Here is a 19,000-nt window from a genome sequence, read left to right as displayed (position 1 = left end):
TTATAAAATGGAATAATTATTAATATAAGACAAGTATGAGATATTTATTATAAATAGTTACTTACGAAGGGTCGCATTCTTGATAATGTCTTATGTTGTTTAGCTGTGAGAGCCTTGGTCCTATCGGATACTAGGGGTGAGCTATAAGCCCTCTAGTTGCGATATGATTGTCGGGATTGATGTTCCCATCCGTACTCATGGTGAGATGCAAGCCATGAGTATGAATGTGACATTAAAGATCCCGTGTCATATGATGTTTGCATGATCATTCTTACTCCTATTATGACTCAACTGTGACGTTTTACATTGTGTGACTACTTGACATTGCTTATTTACCCCTTTCGGACCTTTGGTTACGAGTGTGTGCCATGTTTCCGGATTGGGTTATCTTTCCTCTTTCGGACCTTTGGTTACGAGTGTGTGCCATGTTTCCGAATTAGGATATCCTTCCGCCTTTCTTCGGACCTTTGGTTACGGGTGTGTGCCATGTTTCCGATTAGAGGTTACTCGACCTTTGGTTACGAGTATGTGCCATGTTTCGAGTCTTGGATACGATTGGTATATCGTTTGTCGAATCTGGTGACGTCCATCCCGAGAGTCTGGATCCAGGTTTAGACTAGGACCGTATTATGATCGTCGTCCTACCAAGAGGTTGGAGTCTAAATGGTTGTCTTGTGAGTTCATACTAGGTATATGTCTTACCCTTGAGGAGTCGGTCAATATGTGTTGGTTGACTTTGTTGTTCTACACCCTCTATTGCATATTCATTCTAACCTACCATGCCTATTCCATTAAGAAAGTAATACGCCTATCTCATCTTGATTATTCATTATATCTCCTTGTTCTTTATTGTTCATATATGATGCATGATTAATATGTTTAATTAAGTGTTTGTTACTTGCATTTCGACATTTTGTGGCTGGGAGAACCTTGAGTTACTCCCCACTGACTGTGGCGTTCATGTTTACATGAATGACAGGTTGTGAAGATGCTTATATGGGGTTTGACGTGTGAGCTAGCGAGTACCCCAGACTTTTAGATTTCTTATTCACCGCTTAGACTCACCTATTTCTTTATGTCATTCGAGGAATATTTTTTCCCCACTTTTGACCGTTTTATTTGTATGGACCTTTGTTTTTATTTCCGCTTTTCCTCCTGTCGAATGTTAGTGACTCCCGCATGCTAAACTCTACCTACTAAATAAAAGTTTTAAAAACTTCACATTTTTCGCATATATTTAGTAGTTTACTTTCCGCTTTATCGCGGGGTGTCACAGAAATCCCCGGTTGAGGTGGCATGAGGACAAGAGGTTTGGATAGGATTTCCTTTATCCTTTCGAACGCCTTCTGACAGTCGTCGTCCCAATCGGTGTGATCGGAGGCACGAAACTTCTTGAAAATCGGTTCGCAAATCATAGTAAGCTTGGCAATGAACCGGCTGATGTATTGGACCTGACCGAGAAATCCCCGAATCTCCTTCTCGTTCCTAGGCCGAGGCATTTGTTGAAGGGATTTGATTTTTGTTGGATTAATCTCAATGCCTATTTTGCTGACGACATGTCCCAAGAGTTTTCCGGAGGTGACCCCGAATGCACACTTTTGAGGATTTAGTCTCATGTTATACTTCCGCAGACGAGCGAAGAATTTCTGGAGGGCATGGATGTGGCCGTCCCGTTTTTTTGATTTGACGATCATGTCATCGACATATACCTCTACCTCCTTGTGCATCATATCATGTAGGAGAGTAGTAGCGGTTCTTTGATAGGTTGCCCCGGCGTTGATGAGGCCGAAAGGCATGACCGTGTAGCAATATGTACCCCACTATGTAGTGAACGCAGTCTTGTGCATGTCTTCCTTAGCCATCTTAATCTGGTTGTACCCAGCATACCCGTCCATGAATGATAGGAGAGCATGCTCGGCAGTGTTGTCTACCAGAATGTCAGCATGTGGCAAAGGGAAGTCGTCTTTTGGACTCGCCTTGTTCAAATCCCTGAAGTCGACGCAAACCTGAATTCTCCCGTCTTTCTTTGGTACAGGAACAATGTTGGCCACCCAATCCGAGTATTCAAACACATTGATGAACCCAGCCTTGAACTGTTTGTCCACCTCTTCCTTGATTTTTAGGGCCCATTCAGGACGCATCCGGCGTAGCTTCCGCTTCACAAGTTTAGCCCTGGGTTTAATGGGTATCCGGTGCTCTGCAATTTCTCTGTCAATCCCAGGCATATCTTTGTAAAACCAGGCGAACACGTCCTTGTATTCGTGAAGGAGGTCAATGAACTGTTGTCTTTCCGAGGGGTCCAGGGTTGTCCCTATCCTAAGTTCTTGAGGTGTATTGTCGGTTCCTACGTTAATAGGCTCGGTTTCCTCAATGATGGGGGTTCTGGTTTCCCGTTTGTCAAGTTCTTTGGCTAAGTGAGGCGGGTAGTCACTCAAGTCAAGTTCCTCATGATCATTCAGAATTGCATTGCAGTTAAATTGAGACGAGTCATAAGCAAACTTAGCGTTCATTAAGTTGACACGAGCGAAAAGCTCGAAAAGGACAGACATCTCATGATCAGTCAGAGGCGACACAACAGAGGAAGTGGCCCCTGGAACTGGCTCCAGGTCGTCACCTTTCATGGGAGTGGGGGTGACCCTAGTAGACTCAGCCTCTGAATCAGCCACGACTTTGTGATAAAAGAGTGGGAAGGGGACCTTGACTGGGACATCAGGAGCGTTAAGAGCTACGACAGACTCTAACTCCGACTCAGACTCAGACTGAGATCCTTCTTCACTTCCCTCCTTGAACATAGGGCCTTCTCCAGTTGTTATCTTGAGAATGCGGCCTTGGCGATCGGTCCATTTGATGGTTTTCCTCCAACCTTGGGTAGCTTTCTCCGGGTTAGTATCGGAGATCAAGGCGGTTGGATCAAACTGATTGTCTTTCAGGGCGATGTTGATGATGTCCTCATAGTCGAGGTGTTTGATGTTATCTTCCCCGAAGAGGAGTGTGATAGCTTGTCCGTCAATGCATGGTGACGGTTTGGACTCAGTTGATGCAGCTTCGATGTTGTCGGGAATAAAGTAGCAGTCCTGGAAGACTTCCACTCCCGGGTATTTAGCCCTTGCCAAAGAGTCATAGATCGGCTCCGGAAAGCCGTGGTAGAGTTCACACTCTCCCTCGGGGACAAAGTATCCGTTGAGAGTCAGGTGGTAGGGGCGGAGGATGACTCCGTGCTTCTTGCATTTTCGGATTAGTAGGTTCGTATCCCAGCCCAAAAGGAATGTTGGGGACCTTAGCCTGTTTCAAGGGAGGCAATGGGTCCTTTAGTGGATTGAGCGGCAAACCCGGGAAATAACCCTGACGCATCAAGATACGGTTGATCGTGAGGTTGGTGAATGGGTCACACTCAGAGGTTGCCGATTCATCAGTTATGGCATTTACGGCTTGGAAACCCCACATTTCATTGTCCTCCTCCTCAATGGCTTGGGAGGCTACCCCTCTTCTCATGACTGCTTTGATTGGGGAAGCGGGGATCGTGATCGTTTTCCCGTTGAGGGGGACCCTGATCTTTTGGTGGAGCGTTGATGTGACCGCCTTCACGGCGTGAATCCAGGGACGTCCCAGGAGCATGTTGAAGGACGCGTCGATGTCGACCACTTGAAAACTGGTTTGTCTTTCTAAGGGTCCTAAGATTCGACGGTCAAAGTGACTAGCCCAAAGGACCTTGCGACGAGTGCCGTCGTAGGCGCGTACTCCCGATTCGTTGGGATTAAATCGATTCCTTGATGCCCACTGTGGCGATTTTGAGAGGAATGACATTCACGGCGGAACCGTCATCCACGAGGACCATTGGTATATTCTTTTGGAGGCATTGTACGGTAATGTACAGGTCCAGGTTATGATTGGCTCCGAACAGGGGAATATCCTCGTTGGAGAAGACGACCGGGTTGCTCAGATCAGGGGCGTCTCTCGTCATGTGAGCCACTATTTCTTCTGGAGAAGAGGTGGAGGGCACAGTTAATTTTCCCAAGGCCTGCAGCAAGGCCTGTCGATGCTCAAAAGACGTTGCGATTAGTTGCCAAATTGATATTTCGGCTTTTGCTTTCTGAAGCTGTTTCAAGATTGAGTTCTCGGGGGCCTTTGGTTGAGTGTCCACCTCTGGGACGATTTGGTCATTCGTTGTTGGAACGGCCGTTGAGTTGCTCGGATTCTGATAGGGACGTCCGGACCGGGTGAGGTGTCCGATTTCCTTCGTCCGCTTTTCCTTCCCCGGGATGACATAGACATCTTCAACATCGTCCCGCCATATGCCGTTAATTTCAGGGTCTCGAGGATACCTTGGAGGGGTATTTCTCGGTGGGTAGTTCTTGTGGGGAATATTTTTGCGAGGGCGATTTTTATGGGGGTAGTTATTTTGATGGTAGTCTTTTTTAGGGTAGTTATTTTGAGGGTGATTTTCGTGAGACCTATGCCAGAATGGTCGCGGGAGCAATCCATCCTGGGGTGGGTAGTTTTGAATGCTTGGGGAATTCTCCCTCGGACGCGGTGTTGGGGGATTGAATATGAGTCGACGGTAGGCGTCGTCGAGTCGGGTGATTCTCTCGGAGAGGTCAAGCTATGGCCTCTTCAACTTGTCAAACATAGTGAGCAAGGTGGCAAAGATCGAACACGAACACTCCGTCTGAAGGGTCCTTTTCCAGAACATTCACCTCGTCGTCAATTGGCAAGATGAGATGAGAGCAGTCTAGGGCCGGCTCGTCGTCAGATATGGCGTGAATTCCCAGGGGATTCGTTTTGTTGTTCGGTTTGGTTGGTGGGGGTATGAGCAAATCTCCTTTCAATCATGCCCTGAATGAGGTGCTTGAGTTTGAAGCAATTTTCGGTATCATGCCCTTTCCCTCGATGATACTGGCAGTAGGCGTTGGGGTTCCAAAATCGGGATTTCTTGGCATCGGTCGGATCCAGGGTGGGTCCGATAGGTTGTAGCTTCCCTTGGTCCATGAGCCTTTTCAGGGCACTAGCATAAGTCGACCCTATGTTGGTGAACACTCTCTGGGGGCGTTCACTTTTCTTGGCAGATGGTTCGACTTGGTTAACCTCATCAATCTTGTTTGTCTGACCGTAAGGGTGAGATCCGCTTGAGGTGGATCCCTGGTAACCCCTGCCGGTGGTATTTGCTAAGATACCCTTTCGCAGGTCGTCCTCAATACGTGTCCGCAGAATCTACAGATCTTGGAAATTTTTGATATTCTGATACCTCAGCAGGTTGGCCTAAATCGGGCGGAGGTTGTTGATAAATATTTCCACCAGAGTTGATTCACTCGGCTTACTGACCAGTTGAGTACTCACCCTCCTCCAACGGGTTAGAAACTCAGTTTGGCCTGGATTTCTACGTTGTCGGCATACTATTTGGCAAACTCAACTGCGATCTCATCCCAAGTGGTAAGGTTTTTCGGATCCAAGGAGTAGTACTATTGGCGAGGAATCGGCTCCAGAGAGGATGGGAAGATCCGGGTAAAGAGCTCCTGTTTGACCCCCTTAATGGCCATGTAGTCTTTGAAAGCACGGATGTGGTTGAGTGGGTCCTCCACTCCCTTGAACTTGGGCACATCAGTCAGGGTGAAGTTGTCAGGTAACTGGTCCCCACCAGGTTCAAACCTTCAGTTGTTTTCAAGGTGGATATTGTTGCCCCGGGCTAGGAGCTGCTCTTCCAAGAGTTTCAGCCTCTTCTCAGTTCCAGTCAGAGGTGGGGTATTGTGTTCCCCAATTTCCTTGTTCTTGTGGGCGTCAATACGGGTCTCGACGCGATCCAGGGTGACCTTAAGAGCAGTAAGCAGGCTGGCTAGCTGATCAGTTGTGATATCTGTGTTGTTATCATTGTTGTTGTGGTTGACAGACGAAGTTGAAGACGGGACCATGGCTCTACGGCAGAAAAACGGCTCACATTACAACTCAATCTGGCACGGTTCCAAGACTGAACGCAGTCAACACAGAGGACGCGATAAAGACCGACTCAACAAGACGGGGCGACCGTGTGTGGTCCCTCGGTGCTGACCCGATTTATGACGTGACGGTGTTTGACCGAACCTTTGACACGAGTCCAACATGACGGCGTGACGCCATTGGACGAGTCTCGTGGTGAGACGACTCATAAGTAAAGACCCATAAGTACGTTTGCTTTGACTCGATAGACACGAGGCGGAATTGGAATGGTGGACTGAAGTTTCCGAAAATAGAAATTTCAAAAAGATTCATTTGTCTCTTTGATGGGCGGCTTCCGAAGATAAAGATCTCCGCAAGTCGATCAGTTGAAAGGGGTTGTCTTAAGTTTATTTGCAAAAGATGGTTTGAGTTTGAGTCGGCTCGGAAAACAGTGTGTTGCTTCCCAAGACGGTTTTGAAATTCGAAATTGTATGTTTTGAAAATCGAGTTTGAAATGTTTGAAAAGGTCTCGGGGACGGTGCATGGTCCTCGGGATCTCGAAAGTGTCTCGAGAAAAGGGTGTGTGCTTTTCTCGGGTTTTTAAAGAGCCATTCTCGGCGCGAAACGATTTAAAATCCGTGTCTAGACGCGGCGATTGTAACAGCGTAAAAAGGTGATTTGAAACGGTTACACAAAACCGGGTTTGAAAAATCGTCATTGTGACGGCCTAGAAAGGCGATTTGAAATGGTTATACAAAACCGAGTTTGAAAATCGTCATTACGACGGCCTAGAAAGGCGATTTGAAATGGTTATACAAAACCGGGTTTGAAAATCGTCCTTACGACGGCCTAGAAAGGCGATTTGAAATGGTTATACAAAACCGAGTTTGAAAATCGTCATTACGACGGCCTAGAAAGGCGTTTTGAAATGGTTATACAAAACCGGGTTTGAAAATCGTCATTACGACGGCCTAGAAAGGCGTGTATCGGCCGGCGAAAGACCGAGGTTTGAAATGGCCATTATAACGGCGCAAAAAGGGTGTTTTTGAAAGTTTGAAAATGACATGGAAGGACTTATGATCAACTATCACATAAGCACTCACAGTTCATTATATTATGCATCATGCTGACACGGGTTTTGGCTTAAAAGGGTGGGTTACACACCAAGCAATCAAACCCGATTTGCGAGAGGGATACCAATCCAAAGAAAATATGTAAGGAGGGTGCCCTTCGTGCTCGAAAGTGATGAAAGCTCTTTGACGAAACAGAAATGTGTGACGTCAATGGTATGCTTGACTCAATCGGGATTCAAAACGGGGGGATGAGAAAACTCACGCTGACGAGACGAACCAATTGGTCGAAAATGGTTAGGTTGTGGGCCCGGATAAGGAACCCGACCGTGACCTTAATATCAATTAATGCATTCCAACCAAGACCTCGTTCGAGTCTCACCATCTAGGGATCACAAAGACGTAAGTGTCCTAGTTATCCCCAGCGGAGTCGCCAATCTGTGGACATGGCCCACCTGCGTATGCCCAGCCGATCCGTGGACAATGGCAGCGGTCTTTTTTGAAAGCCACGCTCGGCGGCGTAAAAATGCTTTCGACCAGATCATTTTAGATCGGTCGGTTTCGTCTCGGTAAGGGTCTCGAAACGAGTAGAGATATTCGGAGTCGCCACCAAGCATTTGTGGGATGCCTGGAACCCGTTCGAAATCCACTTTATACCTCGGTCAAATCGAAGCACAAAGCAGCGTTTGACATAGGTACTAAAGATAAGGAAATCGTCCCTCTTTAGCATCCTATCTCTAGAATGACTCTCGTACGCCCTGGATAAGGTCCTCCACTATCCAAAGTTTCTGAGTAAGAGGTGAAGGTACGTATTGGGAAGCCCTTTAATCAGACACCCAATCCCGCCCGCATTCAGCGGCCTCTACTGATCGATCTTGGTTGGTTGAATGCAAAAGTTGATAAAACGGTTTAAATGCATGAATGCGCATCCAATGATTTAAACCTAACATGTGAGAGCTTTCTAAGTCGGTTGATTTAATCCAAGTATCAAGTATAAGATGTCGAGTTGGATTAATGATTGATTTGCATGCAAAACGGAAATTAAACATCCATTTACCGTATTAGGTTTAGGGTGCATAACATGATCAATTTGTCTTAATATGGCATTTTGCAAATGTGGTTTGAATAATCGAATAGTCATCTGATCCGTCCTATATCCGGGTTAACCGGAGTCGGGATCGTCCTGGACTAATGCTGGAAGGGAACAGGCTCTGTACCAGACGGCTATAAGAGGCGCGAGCCAGCCGGCGGTGTAAGGAGCCTCCCTCTGGTTTTGAAAATGAGAAGGAAAAGGCCTGCTTGAGGCGCGCGTTTGCCAACGGTTGTATGCCGTGTTCTGACTGTTTAGAAAACGTTATAAAACGTGTTAAAAATGGGTTTTTGAACCCGATTTGATTTTGAAAGGGTCGTTTAGACCGCATTTGTTGATTTGAAGAACTAGACTCGAATAATCATCATTATTTGATAATATTCGGTGTCGGGTTCGATTTGACAAACTTGACATGAATAGTTTTGAACATGATCATGGACTAATTGTTTTAAGTCCATTTTGAATGTAATTAGTCGATACTCATCATCATACTCGGGTTAAAATCCGGCATGGTATGTAGAACCAAGGATGATTTCGTGTTGGTGACTAATATGTTTGTTTTAAAATGTAAATAAATGAAATAAAAGGCTTTAAAATACCTTTTAAATGTCATTAACCAAATATTATCACCGAAACACGGATTTAACCGTCATGGTATGAAGAACCAAGGGTGAAAAATGTTTTATGGTTAAAACATGTGAAATGAAACAAAAAGGTTTCGAAAATACTTGAAATGGTAAAAACCGATTACAAATATGAAAAATGGATTGAGGGAAATGACGAGAACAAACACGGTTGCTTTCTGGTCTAAGTACCCCATTTAGGCGCGAGCCATTTGGCGACCTAAGGGGCTTCTGCCTAGACCAAAAATCAGTTTTGGCTCATTTATTCCATGTTTTGGTTCATGTTATGCATGTTTTAGCATCTTAGAGTCATGAAACAAATGAAAACATAATAAAAGAGGATTTTTACACCCTCATAATTACATGGTTGGTTATGGCGAGTGACCGACGTAGGTGTAACAACTTGTTTGATCGGAAAAAACTCGGTTTAAAACCGTTTTGGTAAGTAAAAAGAGTGTTTTTAAAAGTTTAGTGATAGTGTAGTGGTCGAAGTGGTAGGTCAAGTGGTTTAATGCACGATGACGGTACCAAACAATGTGTAAGGCTCGTGTTTACGATCGGTAGGTCGTAAACACGCGTCGGATTGTGACTTTAGAAGTCGAGTCGAGAATTTTAAGGGAGAAAAGAGGGGGCGGACACTCGCGTAAGTCTCAAATGGGTGGCATTTGAGGGGTATTTATAGGATAATGAGTGGTTGTGTGAGTTTTGAGCGACGTAGCCACCTGGGCTGCTCAAAGAGGCGCGAGCCACGTCGCGGGTGTTCGAGCCGTGTTGTCGCTTTCACAACAAACGCAATCATGATTTGTTCTATCCTAGGTTTTGTAGTCACATGTTTGGTACTTGACCAACATGAATCCGGGAAAACTTAGCATAGAAGGTGATACCCGTCGTTGTGAGTACCAAAAATAAGATTTATAATTTCCTATTAAAACTAACCTAGGCTAGTGGTAACAGGGTCGAACCACAAGGAGGCGAATGTAATTAGTAATTGTCTAATTCTAGTCTAAGGTAACGAATGTGGGGGTTGAATTGATTTGGTCTATACTAATAGCAATAAAAGACAATAAACTAAATAAACGGATAAAACAGATAAAAGAAGGGGTACTAGGATGGTCGGTTCGTTATAGCTTCGGCGGCAGCATACTAAATAGGTCTAAATCAAACACATGAGGCGAGAAAACAAGAGGTCCTCTCGGTCCACTCTTAACAGATAGCATCTTTCGATCTCGCTATAAGTCCCTAATATCACTAATACTAACTTTCGTCCTGAAAAGTGACTAACAATCTAAACTTTACCTATCTTTCGATCTCAGCATAGTTTAGTCATTTTAATTGGTGATCTAACAACTGTCCCTATCTCTCGATCTAACGGGTCAGTCATATCCTAAACATTCAACTAGTCGTGTGCACTCGATTCGTCGAATAAAGAATTAAAACAATTAGAACGAAGGTCAAACCTCACGTGGTCAGTCGATCGACCAACTATGTCAGTCGACCGACTGACACGCAATTCAGTCCGCACTATTCTACGCCGCCTACACTATAATTCCCCTACATCCTAGCACGAATAAATTAGCTACTCATGCTAAGAACGATAACGACAATAAACTTAATGAAATTAACAGAAGGATTCATGCTTGAAATAATAAAACAAACGATTAACATAAAACGATGATTACGGTCTTGGGAAACTAACTAGCAGTTTCTAAACTATCAAATGCAATAAAGATGAACTGGAATAAGAGTAGGTGAATACCGAAATTGCAGAAGGATTGTAACGGAATGATTGAAGCACAACGAAAATCCAATGCGAAAATAGTTTCCCAAACCCTAATTATTTGATAAAAACTAAACTGAATGTAACGCGAGGTAAAAACTAGATGATTAATCTGAGGTTCTAGGTTACGTTATATAGGAAATATACGTAACACTTATTATCAAAACCTAAACACAATGGGCTTGCGTTTCCTCGATCTTTTATTTTGCGTCGGACCCGTTGTTCAGTCGATCGACCATAATCATCAGTCAATAGACCAACTTGCGCTGTACAGGAGCTGCTGTATGTCGTGCTCTGGTCGATCGACCATGTAGGTTAGTCGATCGACCAAGGGTGCTGTACAGAATTGCATTATGACGATTCCTGCAGCGCGCACTGATCTTAAAACAGCTGCCATTTCTTCGTTACTTGGTCAAATCAGGCGTTCTACACGGCGTTGGAAAGCTAAGAGGATAAGCTTTCACCTTCAATTGGAATCACTATATTATCAGCTTTGGAACTCGAGATATTGCCATCTGAAGCAGGCTGCAATATCGTGAAGTGCTTCTTTGTTTGTTAAACTCGTATGCACCCATGCTTTTGCTAACTTTAGGCCTTGAAACGCGCACCAAGCTCGTTCCTTGTGTAAGTACTTCATGTCAAATGCAATGCAAGGTACTCGGGGACGGATTTAGCTCAATTTCCGCTGGATTCTTCACATTTCTGCAATAAAGCACAAAAACACGAAAGTAGACGGAAATAGGGGAAAATGTAGCATAAACTACATAAATGAGCTCTGAAATGCGTGTAAAATAGGGTGTAAAACATCATATAAAAGACACGCATCAGAAGGCTTTGAGATATTTTGTTTTTTTATTTGACTCGGTTTGACTCGTTGTTGGAGTCGGGATTTGAATTTTCGAGTCGATTTTTGGTCCGGTGCCGGTTTTGACTCTAGTTAGTGTCATCGCGACCCCGTCGCCGTACATTAAACACTCCAGGTATTTTTGAAATATTTTGAAATGTTTTGTTTTCGAAATCGTTTTAAGTTTTCCGACGTAAAGTTGTACACAAACTGTCGATCAAACGCTGCGATCCCAAAACATGTTGTAGTCCGATAATCATCGGGTGTTTGTTGGAGTCTCAGCAGATACTGGGTATCTACAGTAAACAAATTGATTAAAGGCCCTGGGGTGTCATGGGTTCATATGGGATTCATGGAAATAAATCATACAAACATGTTCTCAGTTAGTGTATATATCTTACAATCCCTAGGAAGATTTAGGTCCCGGAGCCAAGTCGATCAAGATTTTACAACACCTACAAGTCGACTTAGTCTCTTCCTATTCAACTCTATGCATGGTCTAACAAGGCTTGAGTTGGTTTATGTCTTACAAGCCTCATTGAAAAGATAAGAGATGGGTAAAAAATACAAGGTTTCATTGTCTAGCATTTCATCAAACATAACATGTGCATAAGTTGAAATTGTTGGAGTATGTGTCCTCAACAATAGTGCGATCACATGTTTAAATCTCAAATTAAGAATACGTAAGGGATGATTCATTTGTATAGTCAACTAATCAACATTAATCAGTAATGACTGGCTAACTAGAGTTTGACATTACTGTCGTTTGACGGTGGTAATCAGTTGATCCCTTAAGGTCACACCTAAAGGACAATTCCCTTAATAGACAAATTGATTAATTGTATGACGATACAAGTTAACCAATTCTTTAAAATTGGACAATTCAATTGTGAGAGAAAATATTTAATATCTTATTGTAATTTGATCAAATAAGATTTATTTTATTAATTAAAATACTTTATTACTAAAATTGATTATTATTTGTGAAACAATTGAGATAAGAATGAATGGTTAATTATAATTATAATATGTTGTGAATTATAATTAAATGACCCATTTTATTTAAGTGATCAAGTATCACTAGTCAATTTGTTATATGTAATTTCATTAATGTATAAAATGATATTTATGCATTAAAATAATTAATAATATGTAACGTACTACATGTGACATATTGTGTGACAAATAACAAATTGACAAAATAAAATGGTAGTCCATTTTATACATATGGACCGAAATAATGGAGGTGGAAGGTGTTAGTGGGTGATATTATTTTATGTGATAAAATTTAAATAATTGCACCTACACCTTCTAGCCTTGCACACCTAAAATATTGAGAAGAGTAAAAGGAAAAGGAGATACCATATTTTGGCATCTACCCCTTGACCCCCACCATTTTTTCCTCCTGTTTGTTAAGAGAATTTGTTTTCTTATTTACTCTATCATTATTCATTATTCATTCCACATGCATTTCTCTCCTGCTCTCACAACTCTCCCTAAAATGGTTTAGAAACCTTATAAATTGTTCATCATAAATTCTAAATACAATATAGATTACTAGTGTAGTAATATGAATATTATTATAATCATTTTAAGGATACTAGTGTATTGATCTAGTTAATTAATATATTAGTTTAAGGGATTTGTCTTGGGTGAAATCAAATGAGTATCTCTACAATGGGATTTTGAAGGATCATCCAACATATTTAAGCTCAAGAACAAATAAGGAAGGTGACCATATTTGTGCCCTTATTTCGAGCCATTCAACAATGTTAGGGACATTGTTTTTCTTATTTATTCTCTTATTTAGTCATGCATACACTAGATATAAAGAACTAATAATTAAAATGTTAATTTGTTCACTATTAGAAGAATCTAATAATAGGTATATGAACCTAACAATGGGTATCAGAGCATAGGATGTTGCATGCATAAGCGATTTATAGTTTTTTCGAGTTATTAGTAACTTAATTAAAACTAAAAATTTGTGATTTATTAGAGTAATTCACGAAATCATGATTTATGTTATATTTAATGGTCCTAAAAAGTTTTTAGGTCATTTTTATGATTTATGTTAATTTATTGCTCATTTTAATGATTTTTAGTGATTTTATTACATTTTTATGACTAAAATGGAAATTAAAATGCTAAAAATAGTTAAATTAAGTTTCTGACCTTGAAATTTTTATATGACCTCACATGCTTATTTTACTTATTGTATGTAAAATTTCGTATTAATATGATTAATATTGCATAATTTATTATTTTTATGAGATAAAAAAATGAATTAAATGGAGGTAAAATGGTTAAATATAGTTAAACTTCCAATCGAACCATGAAATTTTTATATGTTGTCACATGCATGTTTTACTCACTGTGTGTAAAATTTGAAATGAACGTGAATCATTTAGCATGATTTATAAATTTTTATAGTAAAAATGACAAAAATAGTGACTATTTTAGCATAAATAGGTAAATCGAATTGCATGGCATGAGAAAATTATTTTAGGCTGAATTTACATCCCACTCATCAGATCTAAAGTTCTAAAATTGATTGGATTAATTTTTGTATACTTTAGATGTTTTATTTGATAAAACCGATAAATGGGAACTATATTTTCTCGTGTGAAGAATCACATGTAGGTCTCCCACATCGGAGAAATAGAGAAGAGTGATCCAGCTTATAACCCAAGGGGCTACTCCTCCCATTGCCAATTGGTTTTGGGATGGAACCTCCTTGGACTTATAAAGTGGACACTCTCTCCTCCTCGATGGGCGCGGCCCAGACCCATATGCGATCTAATATGGTATCAGAGCCCAAGGTTTAGTCCTAGGTTGTGAGGTGAAGACGGGTCCGAAAAGCGACGACGTTCCCGTCCGACGAAAAACTGGGCCACTACTTAGCGGGTCCGAAAAGCGAGGACGTTCCCGCCCGACGAAACAGGTTCGAAAAATTGCGGCGTTCCTGTCGATTTAATCGAAAAGAGACCTTACATGTGAGGGGGCGTGTGAAGAGTCACAAGTAGGTCTCCCACATCGGAGAAATAGAGAAGAGTGATCCAGCTTATAACCCAAGGGGCTACTCCTCCCATTCCCAATTGGTTTTGGGATGGAACCTCCTTGGACTTATAAAGTGGACACTCTCTCCTCCTCGATGGGCGCGGCCCAGGCCCATATGCGATCGAATATCTCAAAATAAATTCGAAAATTTTAACCACGTATTTTTGACATTATGAGTATCATGGAAATATTTCAGAATGTTCAAAAATTTAAAATTCAAATTTTGAAGTTATTGTAAATTAATTTGGATTTATTTCATAAATGTTATGATTTTAAGGTAAAAAATGAGCATAAAATTAAATCAAGTTGAATTATTGTTAAAAATTGAGTGATGACTAATTTTTGGGTCCTAAGAATAATAGGATAATTAACTTGAGCTTAAATTTGATTTAAGTATTTATTTGTGATTTTAATAAGTTATTATCACGTATTTCCATACAACCGGGTTATATAATCGATATAATTTAAATAGGGCGATTTGGCACATACTTTGGCATGATTGACACATATTATAATGATTTATATTTCAATTGTTGAATGCCTTTTTATTTATATAATTTTGAATTATGTAATTTTATCTTAGTATGGCCTTAGTTTTAATCAATATTACCCGTAATGAAAGGGAATATTGATTAAAAGTTGTGATATACTTTTTAAAAGCAAATAATATTGATTTAAAAAGAACAACGAAATCTAAAAACCGTTTCTCTAAAAATTTTTCTCTTTCTTTAACAAATTTTTCTACTCTGTTTTTTCGATGATTTCTTAGCCATTAATGGCGAGAACTAGAGGACGCATTGCTAAACTTCGGACAACCCTAGCTACTCCAGCTTCTAAGCTTCCTATTGATGGCTCTCATGGTGATGTGGATGGATCTTTGGCGACTAATTCTGCTAATTTGGGTGCGAAATCGGGTACGGTGAACGATTTGATTGTTTCCGCCATTGATGCTCGTCTTTCGGCTGGTAAACCTTCTTCTTCTCGTTTCTCTATGATTTCTACTCCAATTGGTGATCCTCAATTAGCTCGATCAAATGCTTCTGTTTCTGCTGTTCATACCCCTATTTCTTCAATTCCTATTGTGAATTCTGCTCCTCATAATGTTCAATCTGTTCATACGACTAGTAATGCTATGGTTCATAATGTTTCTCCTTCAATTCCGGCACAATCTTCTCCAAATTCTGCAAAATTGGGGAAAAAATGGTCACATGTGGTTAAGCCCCCAGTAAATGCTGGTATGAGTTTGTATTACTGTCCTAACAGTGCTGTTTCTGATGAAATTGAGATTGAACAATCTGACTTTGTTAAGGAAATGAAAATTTTGGAATTTACCCTTATGGGGCATGTTATTGGCGCCAAGCCTTCTCTAACTGTGGTTCAGGAGTTTGTTACTAAGTCTTGGGGATCTATTGCTCTTCTTATAGTCCAATACTATAAGAAAGGGTGGTTTGCTTTTCGGTTTGATTCTCAGGAATCCATGACTAATGTGCTTAGGCAAGGTCCTTGGATGATAGGAGGTAATTCCCTTATTTTGAAGCCTTGGTCTCCTACTTTCTCCTCTGAAATGGAAACTGTGGCTAAGGTTCCTGTTTGGATTTTGTTTCCTGGACTTGACCCTTATCTTTGGTCTGATGTGGTTCTAAGCAAGATAGCTAGTAAGCTTGGTAAGCCTCTTTTTGCTGACCTTGCTACTACTAACAAGGACAAACTTTCATTTGCTCGAGTCATGGTGGAAATTGATGTCTCTAAGGATTTTGTTGACCAGGTTGTGATCAATACTCCTTTTTTAGGGCAAATTTCTCAAAAAATTGTGTATGAATGGGTTCCCTTTTATTGTTCGGGTTGTGGTAAGCTGGGGCATAAAAGTAGTACTTGTAAATGGCTAAAGAAAGACCAGCCAGCTTCTAATCCTGAATCTGAACTAGGTGTAGGGCTTGATTCTCAGAAGAAGGATGTCCAGGGGGAGGGGTCTCATGACTCAGAATGCCATGAGCTAGGTCTGATTTCCTCTCCTACCAGGGCTCCACATTCTGAGGAGCCTGTTCCTCACTCAGTATGTTGTGAATCTTTTGAATTGCAACCTGCTGCTGATAATGTTGATTCTGCTAAATTGGATTCTTCTCTGAAGGTCCATTTCCAGGAAATCAATATAGTTCCTGGTTCCAATGCTTATCAGGTTCTGGAGCCTGGTGAGATTAATGACATTGTGCTCCCTTTCTTACCTGCTGAACTAGGTGGTACTTCTAACTTGCCTCAGGAAGGGGTTAATACTCAGGGTGAGATTCTAGGCTCAGGATGTTTTACACTAGGCCAAAAGATCTCTCCTACTGAGTCAATTCCTCCTGATATCAGGTCTGATATGCACTCAGGATGTTCTAACAGTGGTTCCAAAGTCTCTAGTGTTCCTTCCACTTCTCTTTCTCTATGAAGATTGCTTCTTGGAATATAAGATGTTTCAATTGTCCTGTAAAACATAGTGAGGTCAAGGATTTTCTTGGGACCAATAGACTGGATATTCTAGCTCTTCTTGAAACTAGAGTTAAGCATAACAAAGCCTCCAGAATTATTCAGGCTAAATTCAAGGATTGGATTACTGTTTGCAACTATAGCAAACATTATAATGGGAGAATTTGGGTGTTTTTTAACCCTAAGACAACTACTATTCTGCATAAAGTTGTAGAAGCTCAGTTTATTCATTTCAAGGTTCATCACTTTGAATCTAATCTGGTCTTTTTTATCAGTATGGTCTATGGTAGTAATAGTGCTACTGTTAGGGAGCAGCTTTGGGATGGCTTACAAAGTATCTCTACTGATGACCCTTGGATTGTGCTTGGTGACTTTAATGTGGTCAGGGTCCCTTCTGAAAAGATTAGTAACAATCCTCCTATTTTGTCTGATATGACTTCTTTTAATCACTGTCTTTCTTCTTGCCATCTTGAGGATATTGCTAGTACTGGTTGTGATTTAACCTGGACTAACAAGCAAGAGCCCTCTTCTAGAGTTTTGTCCAAGCTTGACAGGGTTTTAGTTAATCCTGGATGGATTTCTTCTCTACCTAATTCTTTTGCTCATTTTTCTGAATCTGGTCTCTCTGATCACTCCCCTGTCATTGTCTATGTTTCTGATGATAGGAAGATCAAGAGGAGGTTTAGTTTTTTGAATGGCTGGATAAATCATCCTGATTATATTCGTACTGTTGCTGAGGCTTGGAAGACTGGTAAAAAAGGAAGCCCTATATTTTGTTTCTTTGAAAAACTTAAATCTGTAAAGCATGCTCTCTCCCTGCTCCACAATTCTGACTTCACTAGCATTTCTGCTAGAGTTAAGGAGGCTAAGAAAAGCTTGACTGACTGTCAAGCTAATTTGGCCAATGATCCTTTCTCTGCTGATCTTATTCATGAGGAGAAAGTTAAACTTTAGGAGTATAGTAAACTCAAGGTCTTTGAACTTAGCATTACGCTCAAAGAGCAAAAATTAAACACATTCAGGAGGATGATCATAGTACTAAATATTTCTTTGCTAGAATCTCTGCTAGAAAGCATCGGCAACAGCTTGGAGCTATCAAAGATATGACTGGTCAGCTTCATTTTGAGTCTAATTCTATCAATAAAGCTTTCCAGGACTACTATTTGAGCTTATTGGGTCATGCTTCACCTGTTCAACCTCTTACTGATGCTGTCTTAGCTGATGGTCCTTCAATTTCCCCCACTGATAGCACTGCCCTTGATGCTCCCATTTCTTTAAAGGAGGTTAAGGATGCAGTCTTTAGTATGGATAGCAATAGCAGTCCAGGTATGGATGGCTTTTCTGCTGGTTTTTTCAAATCTGCTTGGGCCATTGTGGGATTGGATTTGTGTAAAGCAGTTCATAGCTTCTTCAAATCTAGCATTATGCCCAAGCAAGCCAATTCTACTATCCTTTCTCTTATCCCTAAGAAGGATGTACCTAGTACTGTTATGGATTACAAGCCCATTTCTTGTTGTACTGTGTTTTATAAAGTCATCAGCAAGATCCTTGCCAACAGGATTCAGAAGGTCCTCCCCTCTCTTGTTGGAAATGAGCAAGCTGCTTTTGTTACTAACAGGAACATCTTTGAAAATATAATGCTTTCCCAGGCTTTAGTCAAAGGTTACAGCAGGAAAAATGTTTCTCCTCGTTGTTTGATTAAAGTTGATATTAGAAAAGCTTTTGATTCTCTGCAGTGGTCCTTTATCTCTAATACTTTGCTGCTCCTGGGCTTTCCTCTAAAGTTTAGAGGTTGGATCATGGGGTGTATTTCTAGTCCTTGGTTTTCTCTGAAGATCAATGGTGAGCTCACTGGTTTCTTCCAAGGTAGGAGTGGGATTAGACAAGGTGATCCCTTGTCTCCTTATATTTTTGTCCTTGGTATGGAAATTCTCTCTCGTTATCTCAGAAGAGTTTATGACCAACCTCAGGTTTCTTATCATCCTAAGTGCGGCAACATCAAGCTTACCCATCTTATCTTTGCTGATGATCTAATGATTTTCATTAGAGGAGATGTTCCTTCTGTCTCTGCTGTCACTGATTCTCTTCAAAAGTTTGCTCTTCTTTCTGGTTTACATGCTAACAATGAGAAGACTAGCATATATTTTGGAGGGGTTTCTGAGC

At 41.1% G+C, this 19,000-nt stretch overlaps 1 protein-coding gene across 1 annotated transcript; it reads left to right on the top strand.

Moving 5' to 3' along the window:
* Window positions 1-16,795: 16,795 nt before the first annotated feature.
* On the top strand, window positions 16,796-17,791 carry LOC141632973 (uncharacterized). The gene has a single exon (XM_074445472.1). The coding sequence runs from the start codon at window positions 16,796-16,798 to the stop codon at window positions 17,789-17,791; it is 996 nt and encodes a 331-aa protein (XP_074301573.1).
* Window positions 17,792-19,000: the final 1,209 nt, after the last annotated feature.

This window comes from Silene latifolia, chromosome Y (genome assembly GCF_048544455.1).
Source record: "Silene latifolia isolate original U9 population chromosome Y, ASM4854445v1, whole genome shotgun sequence".
Taxonomy (NCBI): Eukaryota; Viridiplantae; Streptophyta; class Magnoliopsida; order Caryophyllales; family Caryophyllaceae; genus Silene; species Silene latifolia.
This window is presented reverse-complemented; position numbering and strand designations above follow the sequence as displayed.